At 49.9% G+C, this 11,017-nt stretch overlaps 1 protein-coding gene across 6 annotated transcripts; it reads left to right on the forward strand.

The window, feature by feature from the left end:
- Window positions 1-1,637: 1,637 nt before the first annotated feature.
- SRXN1 (sulfiredoxin 1) lies at window positions 1,638-8,771 on the forward strand. Of its 6 annotated transcripts, none has more exons than XR_008701617.1 (3): window positions 1,638-2,120; window positions 6,456-7,370; window positions 8,463-8,771. XR_008701617.1 is itself a non-coding variant. In XM_055544673.1 (3 exons), the coding sequence occupies exons 1-3, from the start codon at window positions 1,908-1,910 to the stop codon at window positions 8,509-8,511; spliced, it is 354 nt and encodes a 117-aa protein (XP_055400648.1). In that variant the 5' UTR covers window positions 1,638-1,907; the 3' UTR covers window positions 8,512-8,771. The 6 variants fall into 6 exon arrangements, 3 of the variants coding, with proteins under 3 accessions (XP_055400648.1, XP_055400645.1, XP_055400647.1); XR_008701618.1 differs by having other exon boundaries at window positions 6,456-6,770; XR_008701619.1 differs by having other exon boundaries at window positions 6,456-6,735.
- The last annotated feature ends 2,246 nt before the right edge of the window (window positions 8,772-11,017 follow it).

Raw genomic sequence — 11,017 nt, forward strand, 5'->3', positions numbered from 1 at the left:
TCCTCCAGGAAGCCTTTCCCGGTTCTCCTTCAGCACTCTGGGTGTCATGATGAAACCTGTCACCTTCCTTGATTATCACTATGTAAGCACTGATTTGGGCTTCCCTGGTGGCTCAGTGGTCAAGAATCCCCCTGTAATGCAGGAGATGCAGGTTCGAACCCTGGGTCAGGAAGATCCCCTGGAGGAGGGGATGGCAACCCACTCCATTATTCTTGCCTGGAGAATCCCATGGACAGAGAGCCTGGCGGGCTACAGTCCACAGGGTCGCAAAGAGTCGACCAAGACTGTAGCGACTTAGCACGCACATCACTCTCTAACACCCATTATCTCCAAATGTTTTCACAGTTCCCTCACTATCATTTTACAAAAGAGAAGGCTGCTGCTCTTGCATCTTCCCTGAGACCACATAGCCAGGGAGTGGCCATTGGGGATCTGAACCCAGGCCAGTCTGTGCCAAAGTCTTAATGTTGCCACAGATGCTATAAACACCAGAGATTAAAACCAGGAGCCTCTGCCTGCCTCCCTCTGGCTCCAGAGGACACTGGGTGCTGAACCTGGGATCAAGGGAATAGAGAGCTTTAAACAGAAGAGAGTGGGGATACCAGTCGGCATGTTTGGACCTACGTCATGGGCTTCCCTGATAGCTCAGCTGGTAAAAAAATCCACCTGCAAAGCAGGAGACCTGGGTTCTATCCCTGGGTTGGGAAGATCCCCTGGAGAAGGGAACAGCTACCCACTCCAGTATTCTGGCCTGGAGAATTCCATGGACTCTATAGTCCATGGGGTCGCAAAGAGTTGGGCATGACTGGGCGACTTTCACTTCACTTCACATCACCACCACCCTTGCAGCCCTGGTGTCCTCATCTGTAAGCAGCTGTTTAGTGGCCTGAGACTCTGAGCTCAGCATTTCATTTCCAGCTGCCCTACCTTGGACAAGTGCTTCAACAACCATGTCAACTTCCTCAAGGTGCTGTGAGGATGAAAGCAGTTATTGTGGAGGTTCAGGGCACTGCCCACACACTGTCAGCACCCTTCCAAAAGGCTCCCTTGGACTTCCCTGGTGGTTCAGTGGCTAGGACTCCACAGACACAATGCAAGGGGCCTGGTTGGGCCATCCCTGGTTGAGGAACTAAATTCCTCATGCTGCAACTAACACCCAAAGCAGCCAAATAAATACTTACAAAATGTTCCTTGGAACCCTGGTTCAGCCACTTACTAGGCCCATGACCTTGGGGGAAAACCACTTAAACCTCGCTATGCCTCAGTTTCCTCATCTGTAAAATGGAAATAATAATCATACCTAGCTAGTAGGGTTGTTTGAGGTTTAAATAGGTGATGTACATGCAAAGTGTTTAGAACAGTGCCTGACACAGCACCACATTCAGCAGATTCCTAGTATTACTGTTTTGGGTATTAGTACCACCTCTGCGGCTATCACCACTAGCGATCCAAGGGCCGGGCGGCCAAGCGGCGAGTTTTGCCGACTCACCCTCGCAGGGCACGTCCGGCCCCCTCTACCCTGTGCCCCCGCCATGGGCCTGAGTCACCCCGGAATGTGCGTCACCCGCGCCCCTCCCACTCCACGACCTGCAGACTCACCCTGAGTCAGCCTGCCAGGCCGCTTCCACTCCCGGGACGCCGCGCAGCGGACGGCAGGCGGCGAGGCGCCCCCCATCGGAGGGCCGAAGCCCCGCGCGCGTCGGGCAGCCGGGGGCGAACGGAGCAGAGGTCCCGCAGGGGCGCTCGCTGGTGGGCGGGACCACCCTGGGGCCAGGGGAGAGAGACGCTCCGCGCTGCCCGGCTGCGCCCCCCCTCCGCCCGCGCGGAATGGTACGGCCCGGCCGAGGTTAAAGCCCGGGGGTGGAGGTGCCGCGTCCCGCGACGGCCCAGGCGGCGGCGACGGTGGGATGATGGGTCTCCGCGCGGGAGGAGCGCTGAGCAGAGCCGGGGCGGGCCGGGGGGCGCCCGAGGGACCTGGGCCGAGCGGCGGCGCGCAGGGCGGCAGCATCCACTCGGGCTGCATCACCGCCGTACACAACGTGCCGCTGAGCGTGCTCATCCGTCCTCTGCCGTCTGTGCTGGACCAAGCCAAGGTGCAAAGCCTCGTGGACACAATCCGGGTGAGGCCCCGGGGAAGCCGGCTGCTGGGAAGGCTTCGGAGGAGGGAGGTCGCGCTGGACGCGAGAAGGGACTAGTTCAGTTTCAGCCGGAGTTTAGCCTTTGCTCTGTGACCTTGAGCAAGAGTTTGGGCCTCTCTGGGCCTCTATTTCGTCATGGAGCAAGGAGACTGGAGGAGGTCATTAAAATAACTATCTCTGACTCCTATAAAGATAGCACTTGATATGGCCTTCCCTGGTGGCTCCCAGTAAGGAATCTGCCTGCAATGCAGGAGACCCGGGTTCCATCCCTGGGTCGGGAAGACCCCCTGGAGGAGGGCATGACAACCCATTCCAGTATTCTTGCCTGGAGAATCCCATGGACAGGGGAGCCTGGCAGGCTGCACCCCATAGGGTCACACAGAGTCCGACATGACTAAAGCGTCTAAGCAGCAGCAGCTTCTTCATACCAACCCTGTAAGGTAGATACTACTATTGTTCCTCTTACAGACAAGGAAATGAGGCCCAAGAGGATCCAAGCACCTTGTCCAAGGTCAGGCATTTTTAGAAAGTGGCACAGCCTGGCCCCAGTGCCCAGCTGCATGGCCACCACATAACCTGTGTGGTCACTTCTGGGGGTGTCCTGTGCTGGGAAGACCTTGTTTGAACTGGAATTGGGAGAGAATGGGGTCAGCCACATCTCAGAGAGAGCTCAGGAAGGTCGGGGTGATCCTGGAGGGAGGGGACATGAGTGTCAGGTTAGGCCTGCACAGCATCATGTCCCCAGCCTCCAGACGCTCAGAAGTGGCCACAGGAGACCCCGAGGCCCCACCAAACCTCTCTACTGCTTGCCTATTGTCTTTCAGTCCTAGAGTTTACACTGCCGCTTCCACTGTCTGGAACTGCTTCCCAGAGAGCCGCAGGGACTGGTCCCTCGCTTGGGTCAGGTGCCTGCCTCCCAGCAGCCCTGGCTTCTCTAGGTCTCCCATTAACCTGAGTAGTTCACCTTGAAAGCATAATTCAGGATAACGCCTGAGTTATGTTATCTGTGTGTTTGTTTGTGTTTTATTGTCTCCCTTCCCCCATTTCATTTGCACTCCAAGGAGCTGGGGTTTTGTCTGGTCATAGCACGAGCACGGTGCCTGGCTATTTGTGATAGATCTGTCCAGGGATACTCTCTCCTACCCCTGGGCCTTTGCACAAGCTTTCCCCGCTGCCAGAGACACTCCTTCATCTCTTCTTTACTGTTTCTAACTCCTTCTCGGTCTTCTGTCAGTGTCAGTGTCTTCCTTGACAGCCCCTGTAAGGTTAGGGGCCTCCTGAGGGCCCCCAGCCACCTCCATACCTGTCAGCATACCTCTGATCTGGTACAACTGGGGTGTAATGGCCTCAGACACCTGTCTTCCACACCAGCACCATACCTTCTGGGAGGCAAAAACCAGGCCTGTCTTTGCTTATCGCATGTATTAGTTTTCTATGGCTACTGTAACAAATTCCAGAAACTTAGTGACTTAAAGCCAAGATTTTATTACTTTATAGTTCTATAGTTCAGAAGTCCAGAATGGGTCTCACTGGGCTAAAGTCAAGATATCAGCAGGGCTGCATTCTTTTCTGGAGTCTCTGGGGGAGAATTCATTTCCTTGTTTTTCCCAGCTTCTAGAGGCCACCCACATTTTTGGCTCATGACCTCTTTCCTCCACCTCAGAAGCCAGCAATATTAGATCTCCTCTTGCTCCTCTCTGTTCCACGTTTAAGGTCTCTGGTGATTACTTTTGGCCCATCTGGACAACCCAGGATAATATCCCCATCTCAAGATCTTTAACTTAATTCCATCTGGAAAGTTCCTATCCCTTGGGAGTAACATATTCACAGGTTCAGGGGATTAGAATGTGGACATCTTTGGGGGCTGTTATCCTGCCCACCCATCATCACAGCCCTGACACCCAGCACAAGGCTTGCCTGGCACAACTGCCTCTCTTTGCTGCTGAACTGTCAGGCAGGCTGTGCTCCACGCCTAACTTATATCAGCTTCCCAACTTCATCAACAGCCTATAGGGTATCTATTCCCATCTTACAGATAAGGAACAATGCCCAGTGGCAAGGCCCCTTGCTTACACCTCCATCCCTACCCAGCCACCTCCCTCCCCACTCCTGCTGCTCTGTGGAGTAGCTGGGATTTAAATTCAGGTTTGCCTTGTGCAAGAACCCCAGCTCATAACTGCTGGGCCTTACTGCTTAATAATAACTTCTGGGATAAATGGAAAAATGAATCCATCAATGCAGCCTAAGAAGAGACCACTTTAGGGCCAGTGTGGAAGGCCTTCTAGCAACTCACTTAATTCCATCTCCCCCTACTCCATACCACCCTGCACCAGACTTTCCCTATGTAGAGGTCCACCCACTCTCCATCTGGCTACTAAGGCCCTGAACAGGAAGTCAGCTTAGATTTTCTTCTTCCTCTTTTCCTCACATTCACCCCTCCCCTGGGATCTGCCCCCTGAATATGTCGCTAACCTGTCCATCTCTCCCTGTCCTCTGAATACCCTAACCCAGGACAGCCTTCTCTACTGAGTACCTGCTGGGGACTCGCCTCTGTCCTCCCTGCTTTTGTCTTTGTCCACCTCACCAAGACTGCTTTCTCATTACACCTTTCTAGAATGTCCCTCATATCATGTCACCCTCTCCTGTTTAAAACACTCCAGGACCTAAGAGGTATAAACTTCCATTTATAAAATAAATGAGTCGTGTATGAAATGTGCAGTGTGGGGAAGATAGTCAAAAACTACGTAATATCTTTGTATGTTGATGGATGGTAACTAGACTCAATCATGATGATCATTTTGAAATGTATAGAAATATCCAATCACTGCGTTGTGTACCAGGAACTAACATAGTGGTTTACATCAATTATACTTCAAAAACAAACAAACTTGTAGAAAAAAGGCCAGATTTGTGATTACCAGAGGTAGGGGTGGGAGGGGGAGAGTGAAGAGAAGGAAAATTGTATGTAGGTGGTCACAAGGCACTAACTTCTATTATAAAATAAATAAGTACCAGGGATGTAAAGTACAACATGATAAATATAATAAACACTGTTGTGTATTATATATGAAAGTTGTTTAGAGAGGAAGTCCTAAGAGCTTTCATCTCAAGGAGGCTTCCCTGGTGGTTCAGATGGTAAAGAATCTGCCTGCAATGCAGGAGGCCTGAGTTCAATCCCTTGGTTGGGAAGATCCCCTGGAGAAGGGAATGGTAACCCAGTACTCTTGCCTGGAGAATTCCATGGACAGAGGAGCCTGGCGGGCTATAGTCTATGGGGTTGCAAAGAGAGAGACTAACACAAGTGAGAGACTAACACTTTAGTCACAAGGGAAAAAAATTTTTTATTTCTTTAATTTTGTAAGTATATGAGATGATGGATGTTCACAGAACTTATTGTAGTCATCATTTCATGATGTTTTAAGTCAAATCATTATATTTATACCTTTAGCTTATACCGTGCTGTACATCAGTTCTATCTCAATAAAACCTTTCTGGCCTCTTCTGCTCCACAGACCCCTGAGTCTCTTCTGGCTACACTGGCCTCTTTGCCATGCCTGCAATACAGCGAGCGTGTTCTCGCCTCAGGCATTTTGCATTTGCTATTCCCTCTGCCTGGAATGCCCTTGCCACGGGTAATACACACTGTGCATTACTGAGTCTATTCCATGTGCCAAGTGTTGTTTGAAGCACTGTATGTCTGTTAACTCATTAAACCCAACAGTTCTATGAGGTGGTTGTGCCATCTTCATCCCCATCTGGGGCAACTGAAGCACAAATATGAATTGCCAAAGGTCACAGAGCAATTAAGTAGCAGAGCTGAGATTTGAACTTGGCAGTCAGGCTCTTTCTCTAAAGAGTCTACCTCTCTGTCTTCCCCAGGGGAGTTCTCTGTGTTCAGGTCTCTGCTTCATTGTCACTGCCATCATTGTCATGACAACCTGTGTTATTGTCTTCATAGCATTTATCACTCTAGCATCCATGTGCCCCATGGTGGCACGGGCTGTGTCTGTACCTTATTCCCAGAGTCTAGAACAGTGCCAGGTAATATACATGTGGTGTGATAAATGGTTAACAACCTGGGGGTGGGAAGAAGCCCTGATTTGTAGTATCTGTCAATTTCCTTGGTGTAAATACTCTTACCATGACTGATTTTCATGCTACCAAGGTCAGCCAGCTCACAAAACTGACCATGTAACTGTTGCCTTTCACAAACCAGTGTGAGCACCTGGAAGAGTTCAGCCCAGGTTAACAAAGTCTGCTTTGCAAACTGTCCAACACCGTGCCACGCTCATTCACCCTGTGTCCTCTTGCCGCCAGGAGAATCCAGACAGCGTTCCCCCGATCGACGTCCTCTGGATCAAAGGGGCCCAGGGCGGTGACTACTTCTACTCCTTTGGGGGCTGCCACCGGTATGCAGCCTACCAGCAGCTGCAGCGAGAGACCATCCCCGCCAAGCTTGTCCAGTCCACCCTCTCGGACCTAAGAGTATACCTGGGCGCTTCCACGCCGGACTTGCAGTAGCAGCCTCTTTGGCACTTGCCACCACTACCAGGAACCTGGAAGACACCTGGCCTCCAGTGGACTAGGCCATGAAAAGGTGTAGCAGGAGTGTATTCTGTTTGTGAGTGGCAGGTGGGTCTGGCGTGAAGCACCCTCTTAGCTAGCTTCAAGACCTTGGACTCATGACTGAACAGTGTGGGAGTCCCACTTCCCACCTTGGGGAAAATGGGATCCTGTGTTTGCTCTTGAGAGATTATTGAGAGGCTGAAATGAGAAAGGAGACGGATTTGGAGAGTCATATGCTACTGGCTCCAGATTCCCAAGGACAAAGATCCTTCTGCATTTCTGTCCTTGTATCATGTGAATTCATTCATCTGCAAGTGAAGGAAAACCTAGGTTACAGTGACTTAAAGAGAAGTTTGCTTTTCCACATAGCATGAATTCTGGAGACTGTTGGCTAATGGTACTGGTTAAACCACTCAGCAAAGTTAGGGCACACATCTCTGATCCTTTCAGCCTTTCCCTCATTGCTTATCACTTCACAGTCACAAGATGGCTGCTGTACCTCCAGCAATCGTGCCTATGTCCAAAGAAGAAGGGAGTCAGGGAGGAAAAAGGGCCCAGCCAGCTGGACCGATCAGCTCCTATCATAAATTCAGGACTTTTTCAGAGGCCTGTTTCCTGCTCTCTTCCCCTGTGTATTTCTACTTAGATCTCCTTGGCCCAAACCAGGTACAGAAGCCACCCCTAGCTGCAAAGAAAACTAAGACAGCAGGAACACAATTGTCACAGTTGAGTAGATCAATCATATCCCATCTCCTAGAACTGTCACACAGCCTCCTAAAAAATACTGGAATCCCATTGCCAAGAGAGAAATGAGAAATTGTGTATCAGTTAGCCTTTGCTGAGAAACCAACAATTCCTGAACTTGGCAGCTAAAAACAAATTGTTTATTTGTCTACAATTCTGTGGGTTAGCAATTTGGGCTGGACTCATCTGGGCAGTTCTGCTGACCTTGCCTGAGGTCACTCATGGGGTTGTATGCAAATCAATTGTCACCCAAAATGGCCTGGATGGTTTCAAATAGCCTGACTCCCTTGTCTGGGCACAGTAGATGGGCTGTTGCCTGGGTGACTTGGTTCTCCTCCAGGTGGCCACTCCACCAGTTAGTTCAGGCTTATTCACATGATGGCATCAGGGCTGAGAGAGAGGTGGGGGGGGGGGGAGAGAGAGAGAAGTGGGGTGTGCATGGGGGACAGGAAGAGAGAGAAAGATGGAGAGAGAGAAGAAGTTGCAAGGCTTTTTTGAGTTCTAGGCCAGAATTGGTGTAACGTCACTTCTGCTAAGTCCTTTTGGTCAAAGCAAATCAAAAGTTTGGCTCATATTCAAGGGCTGGGGAAACAGACTATACCTCGTGGAGAAACTACAAATGATTTGTGGCATTTTTTCTATCTATCACAAATGACTTTGGATAGCAAATAACAGTGTTTCTTTGTTTCTTTCTCTTGTGCATGGGGCCTTGCTCTGTCCAGGCTGAAGTCACTAAACACTGTCCTGGCCCTGCCGAGGGGAAGAAGTGAGGGGCGGTGGATGGGGCTCTCCTAGGGCTGGGCCCACTCTGGGAGGGCCCTCAACATCTGTACTCTGGTGGGTTAGGGCGGGTGGGTAGGCCAGGTAGGACACGCCAAAGGAGCTTCTGAAATCCTGAAGTCCTGCGGGGAAGCGAAGAGGCAGAGGAAGGGTGCAGAGTGAGGGGGACCTTACTCTTACTGCACTGCTGAGGGAACTCCACCACTTAGCATTTTCAAACTTCATTTTCTCCAGCTCAGTAATGAAGACAACAGCTTTCCCACCAGGATGTCCCAGGGATTGATGGCTGAGGTGACCAATGGAATTTAAAAGGACATAGTCCTAAATGTAGTGTGATATCCTGGATTGGAACTTGAAACAACAGCAACAAAAGGACATTAATGGAAAAACTGAAAATCTGAAGAAGGTCTGGATGTTAGTTAATTTATCCAAATGTTGATATTGGGGTGGGCTGAGTACAGAGGATATGGGAACACTATACTGTATTTACAACTTTTCTGTTAATCAAAAATCACTTCCAAATAAAAGTTTATTTAATAAAAAGAGAGGGGTAATTGAGATAAACCAATGGTTCTGGTTCACAAAATGGGTTTGCTGAATCACAGATGATCAGACTGCACCCCCAGAGTTGCTAATTCAGAAGGTCTAGGGTGGAGCCTAAGAATCTGCTTTTCCAACAAGTTCCCAGGTGATGTTGACGCTGCTGATCAGGGACCGCAAGCTGAGAACCACTGATCTAGACTGTGTTGCTTCTTTTCAAGTATGGTGACAGCCCTTCACCTCCAATGGAGAAGAAAGAGTTGGGTCCCAGGAGATCCATGTTTTGGAACTAGCTTGTGCACCCACTCCATATGACATTGGACAAGCCCGTTCCTGGGGCTTCTTCCAAGTTGTCTAATGGACTGTCTACCCCTGAGGTTTGTAGTGGCGCTTGGGGGCGGGGCGCAAGGTAGCTGAGGACATGCTTTATAAGCTGCTGTCATGACTTGCTGCTTCTCATGTGAGACACCTGCACCCACTGAGTAGCAGAGCGATTACCCCTTCTTGGAACGACTTCCCTTCCTACAGATAAGGCCCAAGCAGGCAGCGCTAGGGGTACTACTGGGCACTGAGAGGAAGCTGCAGAGCAGACTTGGTGCGGGAGGGACTGGTGGTTCTTAAGAAGAGGTGCTGGGTTTTGAAGCATCAAACCTGGTTGCTGTCAGTGGAGACTAAGAGCTGCATTTCCCGCTTGGGGCAGCAGATGGCGCTGCTTTCTGGCTGCCCGCGCGGGGTTGGGCCTCCGACCTACAGAATAACTGCTGTGGGAAGAGGGAAAGGTGGAGGGGTCTGACTGTGAAGGATGCCCATAGATTGCCCAGGGAAGCCAGGCTTCAGGCAGGAGAAGGAGACCTGGCTGGGAGTTTGGAGTTTCAGGTTTACTTACCCTTGTCGGATCTTGCTCTCTGGCCCCACACACATCATGGCGTCTCCAGGCCTGTCATAGGAGACTAGGGTCTCTACACGGGGTGTGCTGGGCCAATCCTAAACTCACCTCCTGCAAGAAGCTTCCAGATCCTCCAGGCTGAGCTCCATACCTCTTCTGGGCTCCTCCTGATCCAAAAATGTGTCCCCTCCCCAAACAAACCACTGCTCCAGGGAACTTGGGACCTCCTATTTCCCTTACTGCCCTGGGATGAACCCCTTTCACCATGGTAGACTTTTTAAATGTTTTATTTTCACAAGGTAAATGTGTATATATTTACCTTTTAAACATTAAGATAGCAAAATGCTAAATAATTAATATTAACAACGTAAAATATGAGAGACAAGCTGATATCCACCATGACTCCTAGTCCTGGTTGTCCCTTTGCCCTCTCTGTTTGTAGGGTTAAACACCTTCATGAATTTGGCATATACCCTTCCAGACCTTTTTCTAACTTAGTAGGTGTGTGTGTGTGTGTGAAAATACAATGTTTTTCTTTTTTACTTAATTTTGCAGGTCATATTTCTTCACTAGTGATGTGCCTTAGTCCTCCACCCCATGAGTGCCTTTATTCTTCTCCCAGAGTCTCCCTCATTCTAGTTGCTTCTTGAAAGTGAAAAAAGCAAAGTGAAAATGTTAGTCGCTCAGTCGTGTCTGACTCTTTGCAACCTTATGGACTGTAACCCACCAGGCTTCTCTGTCCATGGAATTCTCCAGGCAAGAATACTGGAGTGGGTAGCTATTCCCTTCTAAGAGGGATCTTCCCGATCCAGGGCTTGAACCTGAGTCTCTCATATTGAGGGCAGATTCTTCACCATCTGAGCCACCAGAGAAATCCCCTGGTTGATTCTCAGAGGGGCCTTTCTTATCACCGTTTAAGGTGTCACCTCTCCCATCATTCTGTCACCGCACTCGGTTTTATTTTCTTCATGGCATTTATCACACTTCCCGGAATTACCTTTTGCATCTGTTATGCCTGTCTCATCCACTAGAATGTAAGTTCCTGAGGCAGGACTTGATCTGTCCTTTGACTGTAGGCCGAGTGCCGAGAACTGCCTGACAGGGGCTTTCCCTGGTGGTCCAGTGCTTGGGAGTCCGATGTGGAGGACTCAGGTTCAATTCCTGGTCATGGAACTATAATCCCTATGCCACAGGGCAACTAAGCCCCCGCCCCCTCGCCACAACTAGAGATGCCGCAACCAAGAACTGACAGAGCCAAAAATAAATAAATATTTTTTAAAAGCTGCCTGACACATAAATGTTCAATAAAAATGCTAAATGAGTAAAGTCCATATAGGTCTAGCTCATTCTTTTCATTGCTGCA

The sequence above is a fragment of the Bubalus kerabau genome, chromosome 13 (genome assembly GCF_029407905.1).
Source record: "Bubalus kerabau isolate K-KA32 ecotype Philippines breed swamp buffalo chromosome 13, PCC_UOA_SB_1v2, whole genome shotgun sequence".
NCBI lineage: Eukaryota > Metazoa > Chordata > Mammalia > Artiodactyla > Bovidae > Bubalus > Bubalus kerabau.

Coding starts and splice junctions, on each gene's coding strand:
- SRXN1 (XM_055544670.1), top strand. CDS start 1,908: ATGATGGGTCTCCGCGCGGGAGGAGCGCTGAGCAGAGCCGGGGCGGGC. Junction 2,121..6,455: donor GCCTCGTGGACACAATCCGG/GTGAGGCCCCGG, acceptor TCTTGCCGCCAG/GAGAATCCAGACAGCGTTCC.